We start from the raw sequence: 23,029 nt of genomic DNA, 5'->3' as shown, positions 1-23,029 counted from the left end.
CTAGTGGGAGAAAAGACATGGCAGTCTGCTCCTGTAAGGATGACACCCTTGGAAGCCCTGTGGGGCAGTTCTGCTCTGTTCTGTAGGGTCCCTGGGAGTTGGAGTCGACTCAGTGGCAATGGGTTTAGTTTTGGCTATTCAGGTTACATCTGTTTTTTAGTATTGCAAGTGACAATAAATGTTTGCCCACATCCTGTTTGACCTCTTTTGAATTGTTGTGTTTCCTAAAAATGTTTTTCTAGAAGGGTTTATATGAAGAAAGGATTTTTTATTTTTGTTTTTGTTTTCGAAATATGTGATTTTGAGACATTCTTTCCAGTCACGCTGGGTTATAAGAGTGACTTGTACTACAACTTGTCACTATCTGGTTTAGGACTTCTTAAATTTTTTTTTTTTTTAGCTAATTTAAATTTCAAGATATGTCACCTTCTTATTTCTTTGGCTGCAGGTGAAGTTGAACCTTTACCTGTATCTTCTCCTAATCCCGTTTCTGCCTGAGGGCTTTCCTCGCCACCGTGGTTGATGGAACTCTGCTTGCTTACTTGGTTTCCAGTGGACACGTGTTCACTTTGTGATCTCAGAGGGGCTATATATAGTCTTGTTTTCTGCTAGCAGACTTGTTTACGTGCAAAAAGAGATTTATCCAGCACAACTACATGTTTTCAAGTGCTCTTCTGCTTGAGCAACTTTAAGAATCATTGTTCTGTTTGATAAGGATAAGAATCTCCATGGTTTTGCTACAGATTGGTTTAACTCTGGCTACTCTTCATCCTAGAGGAGTTGAAATCTCTGTAGTTCAATCTTGCAGTCTTTTCTCCTGTAATTTTTTTCATCACCTCATGGAAACTTTTTAAGATTATAAAGATCTATAAAGGCCTGATGCTCCTCCCTGATACTGTTTAAATACAGTTTGAGAGGAAGAAAAGTGCATCAGATAAATGAGTCCCTTCCAGCCCCGTCACTTATGAAAACACAACTTTTGTCCGGGACAGCGGTGCCACTTGCTGCGTGGTCAGCATTTCATACAGCTGGGTTAGGGGCCAAGCTAGGGTGTCCCCCTGAAATGCCATGGCTAACCCTTAATCCTGGGTGATGCAAATGGTTAATGTCCTCAATTGCTGACTGAAAGGTCAAAGGTTCAAGTTCACCCAGAGGTGCCTCAGAAGAAAGGCCTGGTGATCTACTTCTAAAAAATCAGTCACTGGAAACGCTGTGGAGCACAGCTCCGCTCTGACTGGCCTGGGGTCACCATGAGAAGACGTGAACCGGACCCTTAGCCCGGGGTAAAGGAGTGAGGCGGACCTGGTGTGCTGGGGAGCACAGTTCCGCTCTGACTGGCCTGGGGTCACCATGAGAAGACGTGAACTGGAACCTTAGCCCGGGGTAAAGGAGTGGGGCGGACCTGGTGTGCTGGGGAGTGGGCCACCTCCTCACGCTGGTTTTCCTGTGAACTGGACCTGGGGTCACCATGAGAAGACGTGAACCGGACCCTTAGCCCAGGGTAAAGGAGTGGGGCGGACCTGGTGTGCTGGGGAGTGGGCCACCTCCTCACGTTGGTTTTCCTTTTAGCTCTGGGCAGCCCGGTCCTCGGCTTAAAAGAATGCACCAAAGGCTCGGCAGTGTGGTGCCAGGATGTGAAGACGGCCTCTGACTGTGGGGCCTTGAAGCACTGCCTGCAGACGGTCTGGAACAAGCCAGCAGTGGTGAGTCCTGGCTTCAGAGCCCCCAGTGTTTCTCAGGGGCTCCTCTGTGCTGCACCCGATGCCTTTAGAGTGTATGAAACGCACTGCTATCCACAAGCACTTTCTCTCGCCCCATTTTGTTGGCTCCTTGTGGTGTCCTTGTGAGGGAGGCAGGGCATGACAATGGGTGCCACCATTTTACCACAGAGGAAATGGAGGCTCTGAGAGGTTAAGGTCCAGTTCCCCAAGGTCGCCCAGTCTCTGGGCGGCAGAGATAATGATGTCCTACCACGCTGGCCACTGTGCGTGCTCTGTGACGCCTTTCAGGCCTCTGCAGAGGAGACTTCACCCTGCGTAAGGGATGCAGAGGTTTGCAGAGCCTATTCCAAGCATTGGCACACGGGTTCCGTTCCGTCCCTTGTATATGCTCAGGCCTTTTTGATTTTTATCTTCCCAGGCAAATCATTGATTCAGACCGTAGAGCTCAGTAGCTATAATTTTAAAGTCTTATTTCCAGCTGTAGCCAAACTCGGAAAGGTACCACTGATGAGTTTTGTAATCTGCAGGATATTAAATATAGCATATTGATTTAATATGGATGGTGGGCATTGGTGGTTCAGTGGTAGAATTCTTGCCTTCCATCCTGGAGACCCAGGTTCGATTCCCAGTCAGTGCATCTCAAGCACAGCCACTACCCTTCTGTCAGTGGAGGCTTGCTTGTTGCTATGACGGCTGAACACCTTTCAGCAGAGCTTTTAGACTAAGACTAGGAAGAAAGGACTGGCAATCTGCTTCCAAAAATAAGCCAGTGAAAACCCTATGGATCACAACAGTCCAATCCACAACCAGTCATGGCATTGGTGCAGGACTTGGCAGTGTTTTGTTCCGAAGGGTTAAGGTCTGTTTACTGAGGGTTGGAGGATGACTAGATGGCAGCTAACAGCAACAATTTAATGTGGGGTCATTGACACCTCCCGGGACACACTCTGTTGTTAGCTGCTGTGGGGATGATTTTCACAGGTAGGGACCTCATGTGAGAGAGTAGAAAAACCCTGTAGGGTTTTCTCTGCTGTAATCTTTATGGGAGTAGATCACCATGTCTGTCTCCAAGATGATAAAAACCTAGTGTGCTTTCTTCAGGATTCCTGAGCCCTCCTGGGAGATGCCCCAGCATTGCTGATGGTGCCGGCCACATGCAGATGTTGCTCTTGGCTCGTTGTGGGACATGTTTAACCTGCTGACCAACGAATGGCACAGGCCATGTTTCACTGAGTGGAGCTTGGGTTCTAAAAGTTGTCAGGGGCAACTAGTACTCCTTCCGTAAGAGAAGAATACATAAGAAGAGCACTTATTTAATTAATACTGTGCTTTTTAACAACAATAACATTCTGAATTATTCATTGGAGAACTGCTGTCTTTGGCCAAAATTACTTTCAGATTTGGTTTCTAATTTGCTTTCGATCTTGTTTTTAATACTGTTTCCTCTTTCCAGGCTTAATGTGTGTTAAGGGAGAACTCTGAATCTTACTGTTTGATAGGATTAAGTCTCTCTTGGTATGGCCCCATGCACGGTATTAGCCTGATGAGGTTCAGAGGTTCATGTTGGTTTATCTGAATGTCATCAAGTTCCCAGGTGTCTATTAATTGTGTCCAGCCATGTTAGTTCCTTATCCATGGGTCAGAAGTCAATTGACATCCAGAACGTGTTGATAGGTGCCTCCCTGCCCAAGAGCTGGGAGAACTGGCTAGAATTCCATGGCTTCTGGGCCCTCTGGGGCCCTGATGTCCAGGTTATCAGAACATGGATGGTGTAATGTCTCTAAAGTTTTGGAGGGAGGCTGTCTGGCCTTAACTTGGACACAGCACCACCTGAGGGGTAGAAGGTAGACAGTACAGGTGAGCAGTGCTCCCACAAGTGTGTGTAAACACCAGGCTCTGGCTGGAGATCTCCTGCAGCGCCCCCCACTGTTTACTCTTGGTGACACTGAGCCATTCACCTTTCTAAGTGCCACTTTGCTCTCAGGGTTGTTGTCAGGATTAAATAGGAAGTTTGATCTGCAACACATACACCCAGTAAAGGATTGAGGGGTCGAAGGTGCAGGAGAACAGTATCTGTCCTACGGAAGCACGGAATGTTCTGGTAAACGTCATCTAATCCCCCCCGCCTTGGTGCCTATGCTTCTCATCTAGGCTGGGGAACCTGGGTGGGTCAGAATGTGGGCCCTTGTAGAACATGGCCATGATCCATATATTCCTGGTTACGTAAAATATGAAAAGGGCCAAGGCAGTTAATTTCATCTGTGTGGGGCATGAGTTGTATCCTGCAAATACAAATGCCCCTCCCTCATGTTCTTTCCTCTTAGAAATCCCTTCCCTGTGACATATGCAAAGACGTCATCGTGGCAGCTGGCAGCATGTTGAAAGACAACGGCACCGAGGTGAGCTGTAGTGCGTAGACTTGTGTGGGTGATGGTCACGTGCATGGGTTTATTAGAAGGACTGTGACTTGGGTGCAAAAGAGGAATGGATAAGTCCAGGGGTAAGTGCAGGCAGTAAATATTCTAGGCAAAACGCTTCAAAAATGTGAAGATCATTCTTAGCTCCAAGCTGTATGTAAACAGGCTGACCCCTGGACTACTATTTAATGTACAAGGCAAATTGGGATTTCCAGTTGTATGCTGTTAATTTCTAGGTCCTTTTTGTTATCTCTGCTCTCAATTCCCTGTGCCTGTGAGACTGCACATCAGAGGGTCTTTCTTTTGAATTTTCATGTCTGCTTTTTGCCTAATGGTTGGGATGGAACCAAGGGCAATTATTAGCCCCCTACCCCAAGGATTGGCAGTTTTCCATCCTTGTGTTTCTGGGAGCCATGGAGGGTCACTTCCTCTCAGCCCACTTGCAGGAAAGCAGCCCATCCTGATTCTTACCCTTGCCTCTCAGGAGGAGATCCTTGAGAACTTGGAGAAGACCTGTGACTGGCTTCCTAACCCGAACTTAACTGCCTCCTGCAAGCAGATGGTTGATGCCTACTTACCAGTCATCTTGGACATGATCAAAGGAGAAGCGGTAGGTGAAGGGAGAGCAGACTCTTTGCTTAAGGCACTTCTGGGGCTATGGGGAGGTGTCAGACCAGACTAGAGGGATAGCATAGATCTGAGATGGCCCTGGCATAGCAGAACACTCTGCCTGAGGCTTTGGTGAAAGTCTGCCTCTTCCAGGGCAAGAGGACGGACAAATGGTTTTTACCCAAAATATGCTTTTCCAGGGTTGTCGAGGGTCAGGAAGTGGGAACTCGTGGAGTGGCTGAGGGAATGTAAATATGTGGATGTCAGTTTGATAACTCATCTCAGATCTTTAGCTGCCCCTTTGAGGAAGCATTTAACTTCATTTCTGTGAATTTATCCCAAATCAGTCAATGACTGTACTTGTGGGCTTAGCTACAAGGATGTTTGTCTTTTAGTCAGCATGTCTTAATGGACACAAACCATGTGCCTGAGGCTGGGTGTTTAGCAGGAGTCAGCTTTGTGGAATCAGGAAAAGTCCTGAGAAGTAAGAGGTGTTTGAAAAACTGAGGCAGCCAGTGGGGCAGGAGTGTCACTCGGTGGGACCAAGGTTTTGGCGAGGTGGGCAAGGATCACATCATACAAGGCCTTTCAGGCCATGCTTAAGGATTCCAGATACACTGGAAAGCCCTTCGAGGCTTTTAAGGAGGAGACTAACATGGCTGTGGTCTAGGTCCACGAGTCTGGCTGCTAACCAAAAGGTCGGCAGTTCGAATTCACCGGCTGCTCCTTGGAAACCCTATGGGGCAGGCAGTTCTGCTCTGTTCTGTAGGGTTGCTATGAGTCGGAATGGACTCCATGGCAGCGAGTCTTTTTTAATTAACTTTTATTAAGCTTCAAGTGAACGTTTACCAATCCAATCAGTCTGTCACATATAATTTTACATATATCTTACTCCCTACTCCCACTTGCTCTCCCCCTATTGAGTCAGCCCTTTCAGTCTCTCCTTTCGTGACAATTTTGCCAGCTTCCCTCTCTCTCTATCCTCCCATCCCCCCTCCAGACAAGAGTTGCCAACACACTCTCAAATGTCCACCTGATTTAATTAGCTCACTCTTCATCAGCATCTCTCTCCCCCCCCCGCTGACCAGTCCCTTTCATGTCTGATGAGTTGTCTTCGGGAATGGTTCCTGTCCTGTGCCAACAGAAGGTCTGGGGAGCATGGCCGCCTGGATTCCTCTAGTCTCAGTCAGACCATTAAGTATGGTCTTTTTATGAGAATTTGGGGTCTGCATCCCACTGATCTCCTGCTCCCTCAGGAGTTCTCTGTTGTGCTCCCTGTCAGGGCAGTCATCGATTGTGGCCGGGCACCAACTAGTTCTTCTGGTCTCAGGATGATGTAGGTCTCTGGTTCATGTGGCCCTTTCTGTCTCTTGGGCTCTTAGTTATCGTGTGACCTTGGTGTTCTTCATTTTCCCTTGCTCCAGGTGGGTTGAGACCAATTGATGCATCTTAGATGGCTGCTTGTTTGCTTTTAAGACCCCAGACGCCACATTTCAAAGTGGGATGCAGAATGTTTTCATAATAGAATTATTTTGCCAATTGACTTAGAAGTCCCCTCAAACCATGTTCCCCAGACCCCCGCCCCTGCTCCGCTGACCTTTGAAGCATTCATTTTATCCTGGAAACTTCTTTGCTTTTGGTCCAGTCCAACTGGGCTGACCTTCCATGTATTGAGTGTTGTCTTTCCCTTCACCCAAAGCAGTTCTTATCTACTGATTAATCAATAAAAAACCCTCTCCCTCCCTCCCTCCCTCCCCCCCTCGTAACCACAAAAGTATGTGTTCTTCTCAGGTTTACTATTTCTCAAGATCTTATAATAGTGGTCTTATACAATATTTGTCCTTTTGCCTCTGACTAATTTTGCTCAGCATAATGCCTTCCAGGTTCCTCCATGTTATGAAATGTTTCACAGATTCATCACTGTTCTTTATCAATGCGTAGTATTCCATTGTGTGAATATACCACAATTTATTTACCCATTCATCCATTGACGGACACCTTGGTTGCTTCCAGCTTTTTGCTATTGTAAACAGAGCTGCAATAAACATGGGTGTGCATATATCTGTTTGTGTGAAGGCTCTTGTATCTCTAGGGTATATTCCGAGGATTGGGATTTCTGGGTTGTATAGTAGTTCTATTTCTAACTGTTTGAGATAACGCCAGATAGATTACCAAAGTGGTTGTACCATTTTACATTCCCACCAGCAGTGTATAAGAGTTCCAATCTCTCCGCAGCCTCTCCAACATTTATTATTTTGTGTTTTTTGGATTAATGCCAGCCTTGTTGGTGTGAGATGAAATCTCATCGTAGTTTTAATTTGCATTTCTCTAATGGCTAATGATCGAGAGCATTTTCTCATGTATCTGTTGGCTGCCTGAATATCTTCTTTAGTGAAATGTGTGTTCATATCCTTTGCCCACTTCTTGATTGGGTTGTTTGTCTTTTTGTGGTTGAGTTTTGACAGAATCATGTAGATTTTAGAGATCAGGCGCTGGTCTGAGATGTCATAGCTGAAAATTCTTTCCCAGTCTGTAGGTGGTCTTTTTACTCTTTTGGTGAAGTCTTTAGATGAGCATAGGTGTTTGATTTTTAGGAGCTCCCAGTTATCTGGTTTCTCTTCATCATTTTTGGTAATGTTTTGTATTCTGTTTATGCCTTGTATTAGGGCTCCTAGGGTTGTCCCTATTTTTTCTTCCATGATCTTTATTGTTTTAGTCTTTATGTTTAGGTCTTTGATCCACTTGGAGTTCGTTTTTGTGCATGGTGTGAGGTATGGGTCCTGTTTCATTCTTTTGCAAATGGATATCCAGTTATGCCAGCACCATTTGTTAAAAAGACGATCTTTTCCCCAATTCACTGACACTGGTCCTTTGTCAAATATCAGCTGCTCATATGTGGATGGATTTATATCTGGGTTCTCAATTCTGTTCCATTGGTCTATGTGCCTGTTGTTGTACCAGTACCAGGCTGTTTTGACTACTGTGGCTGTATAATAGCTTCTGAAATCAGGTAGAGTGAGGCCTCCCACTTTCTTCTTCTTTTTCAGTAATGCTTTGCTTATCCGGGGCTTCTTTCCCTTCCATATGAAATTGGTGATTTGTTTCTCTATCCCCTTAAAATATGACATTGGAATTTGGATCGGAAGTGCATTATATGTATAGATGGCTTTTGGTAGAATAGACATTTTTACTATGTTAAGTCTTCCTATCCATGAGCAGGGTATGTTTTTCCACTTAAGTATGTCCTTTTGAATTTCTTGTAGTAGAGCTTTGTAGTTTTCTTTGTATAGGTCTTTTACCTCCTTGGTAAGATTTATTCCTAAGTATTTTATCTTCTTGGGGGCTACTGTGAATGGTATTGATTTGGTTATTTCCTCTTTGGTGTTCTTTTTGTTGATGTAGAGGAATCCAAGTGATTTTTGTATGTTTATTTTATAACCTGAGACTCTGCCAAACTCTTTTATTAGTTTCAGTAGTTTTCTGGAGGATTCCTTAGGGTTTTCTGTGTATAAGATCATGTCATCTGCAAATAGTGATAATTTTACTTCCTCCTTGCCAATCCGGATGCCCTTTATTTCTTTGTCTAGCCTAATTGCCCTGGCTAGGACTTCAAGTACGATGTTGACTAAGAGCGGTGATAAAGGGCATCCTTGTCTGGTTCCCGTTCTCAAGGGAAATGCTTTCAGGTTCTCTCCACTTAGAGTGATATTGGCTGTTGGCTTTGCATAGATGCCCTGTATTATGTTGAGGAATTTTCCTTCAATTCCTATTTTGGTGAGAGTTTTTATCATAAATGGGTGTTGAACTTTGTCAGATGCCTTTTCTGCATCAATTGATAAGATCATGTGGTTTTTATCTTTTGATTTATTTATGCAATGGATTACATTAATGGTTTTTCTGATATTAAACCAGCCTTGCATACCTGGTATAAATCCCACTTGATCATGGTGAATTATTTTTTTGATGTGTTGTTGGATTCTATTGGCTAGAATTTTGTTGAGGATTTTTGCATCTATGTTCATGAGGGATATAGGTGTATAATTTTCTTTTTTTGTAATGTCTTTACCTGGTTTTGGTATCAGGGAGATGGTGGCTTCATAGAATGAGTTGGGTAGTATTCCGTCATTTTGTATGCTTTGAAATACCTTCAGTAGTAGTGGTGTTAACTCTTCTCTGAAAGTTTGGTAGAACTCTGCAGTGAAGCCGTCCGGGCCAGGGCTTTTTTTTGTTGGAAGTTTTTTCATTACCGTTTCAATCTCTTTTTTTGTTATGGGTCTGTTTAGTTGTTCTACTTCTGAATGTGTTAGTTTAGGTAGGTAGTGTTTTTCCAAGAATTCATCCATTTCTTCTAGGTTTTCAAATTTGTTAGAGTACAATTTTTCGTAGTAATCTGAAATGATTCTTTTAATTTCATTTGGTTCTGTTGTGATGTGGTCCTTCTCGTTTCTTATTCGGGTTATTTGTTTCCTTTCCTGTATCTCTTTAGTCAGTCTGGCCAATGGTTTATCAATTTTGTTAATTTTTTCAAAGAACCAGCTTTTGGCTTTGTTAATTCTTTCAATTGTTTTTCTGTTCTCTCATTCATTAAAAAAATATATATATATTAGTTCAGCTCTAATTTTTATTATTTGTTTTCTTCTGGTGCCTGATGGGTTCTTTTGTTGCTCACTTTCTATTTGTTCAAGTTGCCGGGACAGTTCTCTGATTTTGGCTCGCTCTTCTTTTTGTATGTGTGCATTTATCGATATAAATTGACCTCTGAGCACTGCTTTTGCTGTGTCCCAGAGGTTTTGATAGGAAGTATTTTCATTCTCGTTGCATTCTATGAATTTCCTTATTCCCTCCTTGATGTCTTCTATAACCCAGTCTTTTTTCAGGAGGGTATTGTTCATTTTCCAAGTATTTAATTTCTTTTCCCTAGTTTTTCTGTTATGGATTTCTAGTTTTATTGCCTTGTGGTCTGAGAAGATGCTTTGTAATATTTCGATGTTTTGGACTCTGCAAAAGTTTGTTTTATGACCTAATATGTGGTCTATTCTAGAGAATGTTCCATGTGCGCTAGAAAAAAAAGTATAGTTTGCAGCCGTTGGGTGGAGAGTTCTGTATAAGTCAATGAGGTCAAGTTGGTTGATTGTTGTAAGTAGGTCTTCCGTGTCTCTATTGAGCTTCTTACTGGATGTCCTGTCCTTCTCCGAAAGTGGTGTGTTGAAGTCTCCTACTATAATTGTGGAGGTGTCTGTCTCACTTTTCAGTTCTGTTAAAATTTGATTTATGTATCTTGCAGCCCTGTCATTGGGTGCATAAATATTTAATATGGTTATGTCTTCCTGATCAATTGTCCCTTTTAACATTATATAGTGTCCTTCTTTATCCTTTGTGGTGGATTTAAGTCTAAAGTCTATTTTGTCAGAAATTAATATTGCTACTCCTCTTCTTTTTTGCTTATTTTTTGCTTGATATATTTTTTTCCATCCTTTGAGTTTTAGTTTGTTTGTGTCTCTAAGTCTAAGGTGTGTCTCTTGTAGGCAGCATATAGATGGATCGTGTTTCTTTATCCAGTCCGTGACTCTCTGTCTCTTTATTGGTGCATTTAGTCCATTTACATTCAGCGTAATTATAGATAAATAAGTTTTTAGTGCTGTCATTTTGATGCCTTTTCATGTGTGTTGTTGGCCATTTCATTTTTCCACATGCTTTTTTGTGCTGAGACGTTTTTCTTAGTAAATTGTGAGATCCTCATTTTCGTAGTGTTTGACTTTATGTTAGTTGAGTCGTTACGTTTTTCTTGGCTTTTATCTTGAGTTATGGAGTTGTTATAGCATTTTGTGGTTACCGTATTATTTACCCCTATTTTTCTAAGTATAAACCTAAGTTGTATGGTTCTATATCGCCTTGTATCACTCTCCATCTGGCAGTTCAGTGCCTCCTATATTTAGTCCCTCTTTTTGATTATTGTGATCTTTTACCTATTGACTTCCATGATTCCCTGTTATGTGTATTATTTTATTTATTTATTTATATTTTTTAATTAATCTTAATTTGTTTGTTTTTGTGATTTCCCTATTTGAGTTGATATCAGGACGTTCTGTTTTGTGACCTTGCATTGTGCTGGTATCTGATATTATTGGTTTTCTGACCAAACAATATCCTTTAGTATTTCTTGTAGCTTTGGTTTGGTTTTTGCAAATTCTCTAAACTTGTGTTTATCTGTAAATATCTTAATTTCGCCTTCACATTTCAGAGAGAGTTTTGCTGGATATATGATCCTTGGCTGGCAGTTTTTCTCCTTCAGTGCTCTATATATGTCGTCCCATTCCCTTCTTGCCTGCATGGTTTCTGCTGAGTAGTCTGAACTTATTGATTCTCCCTTGAAGGAAACCTTTCTTTTCTCCCTGGCTGCTTTTAAGATTTTCTGTTTATCTTTGGTTTTGGCGAGTTTGATGATAATATGTCTTGGTGTTTTTCTTTTTGGATTAGTCTTAAATGGGGTTCGATGAGCATCTTGGATAGATATCCTTTCGTCTTTCATGATGTCAGGGAAGTTTTGTGTCAGGAGTTCTTCAACTATTTTCTCTGTGTTTTCTGTCCCCCCTCCCTGTTCTGGGACTCCAATCACTCGCAAGTTATCCTTCTTGATAGAGTCCCACATGATTCTTAGGGTTTCTTCATTTTTTTAAATTCTTTCATCTGATTTTTTTCCAGCTATGTTGGTGTTGATTCCCTGGTCCTCCAGATGTCCCAGTCTGCATTCTAATTGCTCGAGCCTGCTCCTCTGAGTTCCTATTGCGTTGTCTAATTCTGTAATTTTATTGTTAATCTTTTGGATTTCTACATGCTGTGTCTCTATGGATTCATGCAACTTATTAATTTTTCCACTATGTTCTTGAATAATCTTTTTGAGTTCTTCAACAGTTTTATCAGTGTGTTCCTTGGTTTTTTCTGCAGTTTGCCTTATTTCATTTGTGATGTCTTGAAGCATTCTGTAAATTAGTTTTTTATATTCTGTATCTGATAATTCCAGGATTGTATCTTCATTTGGGAAAGATTTTGATTCTTTTGTTTGGGGGGTTGGAGAAGCTGTCATGGTCTGCTTCTTTATGTGGTTTGATATGGACCACTGTCTCTGAGCCATCACTGGGAAACTAGTTTTTCCAGAAAATCTGACTGGTACGCTGGCTCCTGGCTCTGAAAACAATCGCTGCCTCCCCGTATTTGTTCGTTCTCCGTCTCTAAATCTGTGTTTGTTGTTCAGAGTTCGTAGACTGTTATGTATGTGATCGATTCACTTGTTTTTCCGAGTCTTTGTTGCAAGAGGGATCCGCGGTAGCATCTACCTAGTCCGCCATCTTGGCCCCGCCTCTGGCGAGTCTTTTTTAGAGGGGAGGCTGACAGAACAGTTAGGAAGTTACAGCAGGTAAGTGAGGTGTGGTTGGGACAGTGCGGGTTCTGCTTTGGAGGACAAATGTACTGATGTGCTGGGGGGGGTGCATGAGGGAAGGATTAAGTAGGTGGTGGTGGAGCTCTATGCCGGCAGACATACGCAGGAGGACGAGGAGGCTGGGGCGGGGTGGAATCAAGGCTCGCTTTCGTTTTGGATGTGTTAAGTTTGAGAGGTGAGGTGGGATTGTTGTGTATGTGGGTCAGGGTACCAGTCCAACCAGTTGTTAAGCCAGCTCTGACTCATGGCGACCCCACGTGTGACCAAATAGAACTGTGCTCTGTAAGGTGTTCAGTGGCTGGTTTTTTGGAAGTAGATCATCACGCCTTCTTTAGAGATGCCTTTGGGTGGACTCGAACCTCCAAACCTTTTGGTTAACAGCCAGAGGTGTTAAACTATTGCATCATCCAGAGACTCCTGAGTTAGGGTAAGAGATAAGTAACCTTGGGAGCTGTCAGCATATGGCAGGTATTTAAAACCAGTGGATTGTTTATGGGGGCGGGGACGGAGCCCAGAGCTGCTGGTAGCCCTTCCCCCTACCAGGCACGTAGGAAGAAGAGCCTGTGTGAGTTCAGTGGAGATAATATTTTCATTCCTTCTCAGATGTACTGAACAGTTTGAGCTTGAACAGAAACATTTTATATTTCTTCCTGGGATTTAAGAAAAGGGGCCAATTGGAAGGAATGGGGCGGCTTGTGTTGTTCCCCCGGGGAGAGGATTCTCAGCTGGACCCCTTTCCCTGCCAGAGCCGGCCTGAGGAGGTGTGCTCCGCTCTCAAGCTCTGCCGGTCTCTACAGAAGCGCCTGGCCGAGCTGAATCGCCAGAAGCAGCTCCAGTCCAACAAGATCCCGGAACTGGACACGTCTGAGGTGGTGGCTCCCTTCATGGCCAATATCCCCCTCCTCCTCTACCCTCAGGAGGGGCCCCACAGCAAGCCCCAGCCGAAGGTAAGGCAGTGGGCCAGGCTGGTGGGGGCCCAGCTTCTGGTGGGATTAGAGACACCTGACCAGGGGCAGTGAGGCCTGGCTTCAGTGTGCATGGTTCTCCTGGAGGCCTAGGCCTGCGTTTGACTCTGCAGGTAGCACAGGCCAGTCTTCAGTGTTGGACTCTGGAGGTTCAGAAGAATGGGATCTCCAAAACAGACGAGTTTTTCCCCTTTCCTATTAAGTCTTACTATAGTGAATGCCCAGTTGATTTTAAACCTGTCAGTAATTTTAAAGCCTGTAAAAACACATTAGGAGCTGGTTTGAACTCACCCTCTTGTACTGCGAGCATGGGTATTTAAGGACATCTTAATAGGAATTTGAATCCTCTCAGCTGCTATACAAGTGTGCAGTGTTTACAACCTAACCGCCCCTGTCTCTTCAGGCTAATGGGGACGTTTGTCAGGACTGCATTAAGATGGTGACTGACGTCCAGATTGCCATAAGGACCAACTCCACCTTTGTCGAGGCCTTGGTGGAACATGTCAAGGAGGAGTGTGACCGCCTGGGGCCTAGCTTGGCTGACGTGGTAAACCTCTGACCTCTTCACACACTAGAGGGTGTTCTGGGCCAGGGAAACCGTGGGGGTGAACCTAGAGAACTACCCACCACTTCCTGAAGTACCATTTTAAGTTCTGACCTAACTGAAGTTAAGATTATTCATACCACTCCCTTGTCCTCTTTCCAGAAAGCAGCCAGGATGGGTGGTGGCTACTTCCTAATACTTGGTTGGATATAGTACTTTGTTAGGTAGCAAAATTTGGGGCATAAAATCATGGAAGAAAAACACTCTTGGAAAGAATTTTTTTTCTTTTCCCACCAGAACCGTTTATAACCCTGTTTTTAAGACTGGCTGTTGTATATGACCTGTACTCCTAAGGTGGTGTACCCCTGTAGCAGGCAGGGTTCTTGACCATCAGAAGCTGGCAGGCTGATTTGCAGAAGGCTCACCCGGGAAGCCTTTGTTACCTTGGCAAGTGTTAGTCCTGCAGGCTCAGAAACTCTTTGTCAGCACCTTAGGTGGTTTTATTTCTGGAAGCCTGTTCCATTAACCATGCTCGTGAGATTGATGTGTAAAACCCATCAATCTAGTGCTTTAGTTCCATATGCCTGGAACCCTCTGCTAGACTGGAATGTGGGGAAGGTAGTTGTAATAGCTCCCGTTTGGGATCAAGTTGACTGTTTCTTCCCTTTACTGGAGGGAATGGCCAGCTGTGGAGTTCAGGGTTCCCCTCTGTTGACATAAACTCTTTAGAGATATTGGTACTTGAAAGGCTGGGAGCCACTAACATATCTCTTAAGCCTTATTAAAGTATGTTTGTTTGCATGTTACTGTTTTAATTGCTTTCCTCAGTTTAACCCTCTGTGAGGCCTCCCCGTGGAGGTGCCCCAAGTATGAGAGGAGCTAGTCTGTGAGTGCTACAGGGACTGCCTTGATTTGTATGAAAATAGGCAGTTTTCAAAATTATTATAACTTGGTTCTATCAGATTTAAGCCTTAATCAGACCAAGATTGTGTAATAGATTCGAGCAGTAATTGCTAAACGCTGTATTGTGTAGCCATGTTCCCTGTAAACTGTTACTCAGTAGTTGCTCTATGATCTTGGGACAAGCGTAGCTATAAAATAGGGAGATTGGAAGACATAATCTGTAAGACCCCATTAAATGGCCTTGAAAATGGTTTCAAAACACCTATTGCACACGTTTTCTATGATAAGTTACAGAATGACCAAATTGTCATTAAAACTTGCCGAGAACAGACATTCACCTTGTCCCATCTTAGAAACTTGCTTGATAGTTACCAGTCACTGATGGAAATGCAGTTTTTTTCCCCCTGTATTTTTGTGTGTTGTTTCAGTGATTAGTTTAACTAACAGCCTGTTTTTCTCCCCAGTGCAAGAACTACATCAACCAGTATTCAGAGATTGCTGTCCAGATGGTGATGCATATGGTAGGTGACAGCCTTGTTCTTGGTCTCACACTTTGTATTTCCCAGGAATTTTGAAAATCATATGGATCAGTTGCCCCTTTTTACCACAGGGTTACTGAATTGGGCCCAGACAAGCCCTCTTTGACCCGCTGACTCTCCCCTGCAGCCTCGGTAACTGCCCCTTCCCAGGGGACGGGACAGGCCAGAGCAGCCGGACCCCCAGGACTGCCGTGGTGGCTTCCTGGCAGTCCGTTCGCCTCTGCACATGTGAGCTGGCCATCAGATTTCTAGGATCTGGCCTTAACCCTGGGACCTGTAGAAATAGTTTGCTCTGTAGCAAGCCTGAGTTCTGGAGGAGGATCCTGCCCCCTAGAGCTGGCCCTGTGCACTGCGGCAGTGTTAGCAGTAGTTGCTGCTCTTGCCCCTAACCCACGTGCTTCTGATGCATTCAGGTGGTAGGGGCGTTCCTTCATAATCAGAGTAGAAAGTACTGATCACAGTCTTTGCTCAAGGCTAGCCAACCCCATGCAGAAAATCTTTGTCCAGAGCCGGGCATTCTGAAAGCATCCATACGGCAGAAAAATACACGTCCTTGAGATGACATTCCCTTGTCCTGAGCTGCTCTCAGCAAAGTCTTATGTGACCAGAGGTTCGTAAGTTCTTAAGAGTTGACGTTGCTGTCTGAACCCGAGAGTGTATGAAGTTGCACTTTTACGTTTAGTCCTTGAGCTTGTTCCCAACCCCCAGGGGTCAGAAACTGTGGCCCGTCACACGTGTTTGTAAATAAAGGTCTGTCAGAACTCAGCTGTACCCGTTCGTTTAACACAGTTGAGTGGTTGCTGCAGAGACCTTAGAGCCCACAAAGCCTAAAACATTTACAGAAAAAGCTTAGTGACCCCTGGTCTAACCACTGAAGTAATCCAGTAGAGTGTATTTGGGATTGTTATTCACATTTTTTAGAACAAAGGGTGTCCAAAAAGTTTAAAGGCATCTTAAAAAGACATGTGCCTGAAGTAGGTGAAAGTCAGCCTTTGATGTGGCTTGGTTTAGTTATGGCTCCTTAGAGCTAACTTAAAAATATTTTTCTCGTTATAAAAGTTATGCTGTATGGAAATTTTTTAAAAATATGGGTAGTAATTCCCAAAGCAGAAATCATTTGGGGTTTTTAAAAACATTAATGAGATCATATTGTGTATACGCTTTTGTACTTTGTAGTTTTTTTTTTTGCCTAAAAATATATTGCTCATTAAATAGTCTTTGACAAATGCTTTTTAAGTGGCTGCATAATACTCTCCTGTGTGGATAGAACATAATTTATGTAGCCATTCCCCTGTTATTTGATGCTTAGGTTGTTTGCCCTTGGGAGTAGAAGGCATAGGGATCTTCACAGCCAAGTGTATATGCATATCCCTGTTTTCGCCTTAGTATAATTAACTGGAACCCTGGTGGCCCAGTGGTTACGAGCTCCGTTGCTAACCAAAAGGTCGGCAGTTTGAATCCACCAGCCACTCCTTGGAAACCCTGTGGGGCAGTTCTACTCTGTCCAGCCAGAATTGACTAGACGGCAGTGGGTTTGAAGACTGAGTTGCTGAATCCAAGGGAAGCCATGTTTTAAGGCTGTTGCTGTATTGTCACGTCCTCCTTCCTGGCTGGCATTAGGCCCCCTGGGGTAGATTGCCACGAGGCCTCGGGCGGTGGAGACCCTTCTGGGTGTATTTTATGTAATTGGGGTACTTTGTTCCTCCTTTGGGCAGCCCCGTGTTTCTCATTTTGCTGCCGATCACTGCTCTGTGGAGAGGGCCTTTGAGGTTGGAGACCCTTTCCTAGGGTGGCGTTTCTGGGCAGGGGACCCTGCTGCCCCGAGTTCTGAGCATAATGTGGTGTGTCAGGGACATGGGGATGGTGCAGCAGCTGGGCCCAGAGTGGCTTCCGGGACCCCTTGTCCACACGATACACTAGTAGGAACAGGTAGGTTGCTTATACCTGACTGCCAGGGTATTTTCCCTAAGCCACTTTGTGACCTCCTTATACCTGGTGAACTGCTTGATTGTTGTTATTTTAATTTTTCTTAACTCTTGTGTCCTTTCCTTTCTCTGGTTTTCACCTCCGATTTCCTGTTTTTTTTTGTTCTCAACAGCAGGACCAGGTATGTGGTGGGGATTTGCTTGTAGTAGCCGTCTGCTGCTTCTCTCAGCTGTTTTGCTCACCTTGCTTTTGTCTGGTGCCATCAGCTCTGACAGATACAAGGAACGATCAGGAAAGGCAGGGTCCCTCCCTCTGTGCTCAGAGGCTGCAGGGAACGTCTGCATCTCTTCCCTGTGATCCAGAACTCTCCATGTTAGGGTCTCACCACCTCCTCTGGGGTCAGTAAGCCAGCAGAGCCTTGCACTCTGGTCAGAGTTCACGGTCAACATGGCTGTGTGGTGAGGGAACCATGGGTGGCCCTGGAGGGAGCCTAGGCTTTCTTGAGCAGAGGCCTGACTTTCAGTGGCACACCTTGTGTCTGTCTCAACGAGTGAGCCTTGCATGCCTTTAGCCGTGTTTTTAGAAATGCATCTGTTGCATGAGCAAATAATTTGCATACAGCTAGCGGACCGTTCCCCTGTCTGTTGGATCCGGAGAGTTGGAAACTATCTCTTGATTGTAGCTTCTGTCTCTCTGGGTGATGGGGTGATCTGTGGGATCGGGAGCCACACCAGACCACTTGATAACCAGGCCATCAACTCATGACACAGAAACAGAGCCCCCAGGCCTTGCGTGCTCCTCCATCTGATGAATGCTTGATAGGGCCACAGGGCCAATTCTCCCATTTGGGGGCCATACTGAGCATTGCCCGCTTCTGAGCACCACCAGCTGTCTCTGGGTTACAGATTTTCCCAAAGTACCTTGAGCTCTAAAGGCAGAGGCCTTTGGGTAAAACACCTGAATTTTCGCCTGGGCCTCCTTAAGTGTCCTCCTGAAGTAGAACATGCCTGATCCTGAACTAAGTCTCCACATATCTACTGAATCTTGGTGTCTTTTTTCTAAAACATTTGCTATAACTTCCACCCCAGTCTATTTTTTTTCATTCTTAAGGCATGTCAAAGACAGGGTTACTTGGGGTATACTTTCTAGACTACCCAACTTTATTTAATTCTAGAGCCTTCTAGGCGTTAAAACAAGAGGAACTATAGTCATGGTCTAGCTGTCTTCCTGTCACAGGTCTCATTTTCTGTGAGCGGCTTTATGGTTTGGTGATGGGAGGCAGATGCCGTCAGGCCCAGAGCTGGGTGCTGGTTACTTTTGGTTTGCGGAGTATACAAAGTATGTGTACTTTTCTCCCTCAGCCATCATCACAGTGTCATGGTCAAGATGATGTCCCAACTGTCTAGTTCTCTGATTTGGTGCTTGGATAGTGGAAGGGGTCCAATCCAGGGACGTTGTGAATTGCAGTGATTGACCACTTTGGGAGAACCTGGGTTTATGTGCACTGTGTCTGTGGGATTGTGAACCTGGAATGTGGTTTTTAGAAAGTCATTGATTCCCCTTAATGCAGCATTGAAATGGTCCTGCCTCTGAAATTGGCTGTTAGCTTATGGGGATAGTATTTCATCCTCTTGAAAGAATATACACCTTACTTCCTACCGAGAGGGAGCCAGCTCAACTGAAAAACAGGTTCTAGAGCAGACCAGTGGTGCCTGAAGACGCTGCAGTTGCCTGGTAAAGGTGTGGGGAGTTTCGCTTCCGTACGATGCCCCTGGTTGGAGCAGCAGAGAACAGTGGTTCTGTCTGGGCTCCCTCCTCCAGGTGTAACTGCCCCTTTAAATTTAATGTGGACTCTGCCCTTCTGGTGGGGAGTGGGTCCCCAGCCCTCTGGCCTGTGTAGAGAGAGTAGGGTGAGGGGAGGTGGGGCGTGGGCCTGCAACTGATGGGTTTCGCATGCTCTCCTCAGCAACCCAAGGAGATCTGTGGGCTGGCTGGATTCTGTGACGAGGTGAAGGGGATGCCCATGCAGACTCTGATTCCTGCCAAGGTGGCCGCGGAGAATGTCATCCCCGCCCTGGAGCTGGTGGAGCCCATTAAGGTACCAGGTGTCCCAGCATGGTCCTGATTCCAACTGCAGAGGGGCTGTTGTCCCACCACTGCCTGGTGGGCTGCGTCCCGCGTTCACAGTGAGCCTCTAGCCTGTGGCTGCTTCCGTACCTGCAGCCGCCTGGAGTTCAGGCACTCATGGCAGTAAGTCTCCGTCCTGCAGCATGCCATTCAAGGTGCCTCTTCTGCGTCTGCTGCAGCCTAACCTTTCAGATACACTTCCTGGGTCCTTGCCCGTACTGTAGCCACTGTAAAAACGACACCCTGGGAACACCCTGTGCACTCTGGCAGAAGCCTCTGTGGGATTGCTGCGTGCGTGTGCGTGTTCTCCTTCACTTTGTAAAAATCCTACTTCTTTTCCATACTGAATTTGTGTTCAGCACACCATGTGGGCCAGGCACTGTTTTAGGGGTGAGGCCACAGAGGTGAGCAAAATGATATCCTTGCCTTCCTGGGACTCGCGTCCTAATTCCTTAGGCCCAGGCTGACGGCTTCTTACCTGCCACACTGCCCCTTTCACTGGACAGCCAGCCGTCTCTCTCCCGGTCTGCTGCTCTGTGCGTGCAGAGCGTGGCCCACAGGAAGGGCCAAGGTGCCCCGTGGCGTCTGGGAAGCACTGCCACCTGCTGTCTCCCGAGTCGAGGTGCTCGCAGTTCCAGATCCTTCCTGCTGACCTAAGTAATGGCCAGAGGCCCTGAAGAACCACTGCAGAGTTACACTCTAAAGCTGCACCACCCCGAGCAGTAGCCACTAGCTGCCTATGGCTACTTTAATTAAAATGACATGAAATTAAATAGTTAATTTTTTTAGTTACACTAGCCACATTTCATGTGCTCAGTAGACGCCTGTGGCTAGCGACTTGGCATTAGATGTGTGGGCAAAGAGTGTTTCCCTGTCACAGGAAGTGCTAGAAAAGCAGTCTCAGGTGCTCATGAGACTTGGGAAGCCCAACAGACCTGAAAATGTGCTTAAAACTCTGTCTTTATTAAATAGTGTTAGAGTCCCTCACGCTATCTCTGTCCTGAGGCCTCCAAAATGAACCTGAAATAATTAGAACAGAACAGAGCAGCACACGGACAGTTCTAGAGGAACTGTTCCTGTCTGCTCAAGTATCAGTTTGTCTTGTTTGGGGAGGCAGGGGGTGGTGGCGGTGGTAGAGGCCTGGATCAGGGGCGGGCGCCTAGCGCAGATCATTTTGAATTTAGTGGGACTGTTTGTGTGACTGTAACCTGTAACCTGCCCCTGGCCTCTGTGTCCCTTCTCCATCAGGGGAGCAGGACCCAGGGGTGAGGGCTCCACACTAAAATGTTCTTGCACCCTTCACCAGAAGGACCTGGCCCCTGCGAAGGCGAGCGTCTACTGTGAGGTGTGTGAGTACGTGGTCAAGGAGGTGGCTAAACTCATCGACAACAATAAGACTGAGGTATGTGGACTGCGCTGCCCTCTGCAGCGGACGCCGCTCTCTTGTCCTTGAGCCAAAATGTCCTAGTGGGAGAATCTAACAGAAGAGGCGGGTTTGGCCCTTGCTGGTGTTGGACTGGGAATATGTACAACCGCTGCCCCAGCTTTTAGAAGGCCCTTTGCCCCACGAGGCCCCTCTGGGCTGGGTTGAAGCAGGCCATTCTGCCCTGCTTTGTGGCTGTAGTCTTTGGGGAGGAAGTAACACCTGGCTGTTGGCTGGCTTCCTAGTTAGTATTTTCCGACTTTACCACTCCTGCTCAGCCTCCCAGCTTCTCACATGATCCTGTGTTGACTTTCAGGAAGAAATAATCCGTGCTTTGGAGAAAGTATGCTCAAAACTGCCCACTTCCATGTCTGAAGAGTGCCAGGAAGTGGTGGACACATATGGCAGTTCCATCCTGTCCATCCTCCTGCAGGAGGTCAGCCCTGAGCTGGTGTGCAGCATGCTTCACCTCTGCTCCACGCAGGGGCTGCCGGCTCTGACGGGTGAGCCCAGTGGGCTGGGCTGGTGGGGCGGCCACCCCTTGGGGCCTCAGGAGGGCCCTGCCCGCACTGAGCCTGCACTCTCTTCTGTAGCACACGTGACTCAACAGAAGAATGGTGGCTTCTGTGAGGTGTGCAAGAAGCTGGTTAGCTACTTGGATCACAACCTGGAGAAGAACAGCACAAAGCAGGAGATCCTGGCTGCTCTCGAGAAAGGCTGCAGCTTCCTGCCCGACCCTTACAAGAAGCAGGTATGCCCAGGGCTGCTTTCAGCCCGATGTCCGAGCAGGCTTGGGGCTTGTAGAGGCTAGGAAAGCTCACGTGGTACTCCCAATGGAGGTTTGGAGTCCATGGAGGTAATTCCTGCCTCAGGTGGACCCACTGGAAGAAAATAATGTGAGAGCTCATGAGACCATATTCAGGGGAGGGAGGTGGGCCAGCTGGGAGGGGAGACCCCAGGGTCTCTGAAGTAGAGCATGTCCAGCCCCCTCTGGGCCCATAATGCCCTACTCTGCTTGGGCATGCCTTGACCTGGACCCTTGTCTCTGTTTTCTGTAACAGTGTGATGAGTTTGTGACCCAGTATGAGCCCGTGCTGATTGAGATCCTGGTGGAGGTGATGGACCCGTCCTTCGTGTGCCTGGTAAGCTTTGCCAGGTGGTGAGTTCCTTTGGGCGGGTATGACCTGCGAGACACTACGTGGACCCTGGACAGGTTCCTCAGAGTTTTTGACCACAGGGCAGTCTCGGGGGCCTTGGGGGTGTTTGAGTGAGTGTGGGAGAGCCAAGGAGGTGGGGAATGGAGGCTGTAGGCCGATTGCTTGATTCACAACCCTGGTGTGTAAAGTCTTAAGTCAGAGCCCTGAGTCTACCTGCTTTTAGAAGTTTTGAAAAGGATTACTTGGGCAGATCTAATTCTTTTGCCCTTTTTCACTGTATAGGAGGTGGGAGCCTGCCCCTCAGTCAGTAAGCCTCTTTTGGGAACTGAGAAGTGTGTCTGGGGCCCGAGCTACTGGTGCCAGAACATGGAGACAGCAGCCCAGTGCAATGTAAGTAGCTCAGCCCTGCTCCACAGCCTGCCTGTGTGTAGGGCAGCTCTGCATTCCCATCCTGCCCTCTTGACCTTTCGCTTTAACAGGAGCCTTAGTGATCACTCTCTCCCCCACCTCTGTCTAGTGAGAAAGCTGAGGCCCGGGGAGGGGAGTAGGCTTACTCATGGCCACCTAGCTAAGGAGCAGCAAAGACAGGGCTGACTATATATACTCTTGGCTTTGGGGGATCTGGGCTGGGGATATGTCTACTTCCTTGCTTCATGTCCTTTGTGACAGTGTCAGACTTGCACAAGGTCACCAGCAGGGATTGCTCAACGCCTTCGAATTTGCTGCCTGGCCCCTGCCCGGGTCTTCACTCCCTGGCCAACCAGAGCTCCTCTTGAATGGCCAACGCTGGCCCAGTAGAGCCACCACCACTTGGGTGGCCATGCTGCTTTTTGGGTGGAGAGGTTTGCACAGGCCCGTTGCTTAATTTTCCTTTGCGCAACTTTTTCTTCTTTGCTGGGGTTCGTGATCAGTGGGGCTGAGTGTACCCGTATTAGGGGAGGTTACAACATCTGCTTCAGGTCTTGGGCCACCTCAGGTAGGGGCGGAGAGGCCACACCCTGGCCGCGCCCAGCCCCTTCCTACAAGGCTCCAGCTGTCTATACCTCACCTCTACCCCAGCGAGGTCAGTGGTGGGACTGGTTTCTGCTGCTGTCCTGAGTGGGTAAACGTCCGTGGCTGCACTTTTCAAGCCTAGCTGGTGTGTGCCTCAGACCATTGGGTGAGGAGGGGCTGCCTCGGGGGCCTCTGCAGCCTACCCGCACTGGGTGTGCCTCTGTAAAACATGGGAGGGCTTTGTGTCTGCTGCTGTGGACCTTGTCT

The 23,029-nt window shown here is 46.4% G+C and overlaps 1 protein-coding gene across 1 annotated transcript in view; it reads left to right on the top strand.

Annotated features, from left to right (window-relative positions):
• PSAP (prosaposin) overlaps positions 1–23,029 on the top strand; it is a 41,911-nt gene that overhangs the window by 17,522 nt on the left and 1,360 nt on the right. The window contains exons 2-13 of the mRNA XM_010589207.3: positions 1,570–1,703; positions 4,046–4,120; positions 4,623–4,748; positions 12,932–13,132; positions 13,554–13,697; positions 15,062–15,118; positions 19,029–19,160; positions 20,496–20,591; positions 20,929–21,115; positions 21,206–21,363; positions 21,674–21,754; positions 22,052–22,159. Coding sequence (XP_010587509.2) covers positions 1,570–1,703; positions 4,046–4,120; positions 4,623–4,748; positions 12,932–13,132; positions 13,554–13,697; positions 15,062–15,118; positions 19,029–19,160; positions 20,496–20,591; positions 20,929–21,115; positions 21,206–21,363; positions 21,674–21,754; positions 22,052–22,159 — 1,499 coding nt within the window. The remainder of the gene's footprint in view (positions 1–1,569; positions 1,704–4,045; positions 4,121–4,622; positions 4,749–12,931; positions 13,133–13,553; positions 13,698–15,061; positions 15,119–19,028; positions 19,161–20,495; positions 20,592–20,928; positions 21,116–21,205; positions 21,364–21,673; positions 21,755–22,051; positions 22,160–23,029) is intronic.

This window comes from Loxodonta africana, chromosome 16 (assembly GCF_030014295.1).
Source record: "Loxodonta africana isolate mLoxAfr1 chromosome 16, mLoxAfr1.hap2, whole genome shotgun sequence".
NCBI classification, from domain to species: Eukaryota; Metazoa; Chordata; class Mammalia; order Proboscidea; family Elephantidae; genus Loxodonta; species Loxodonta africana.
Note: the sequence above shows the minus strand (reverse complement) of the source record. Positions and strands in the feature narration are given on the sequence as shown.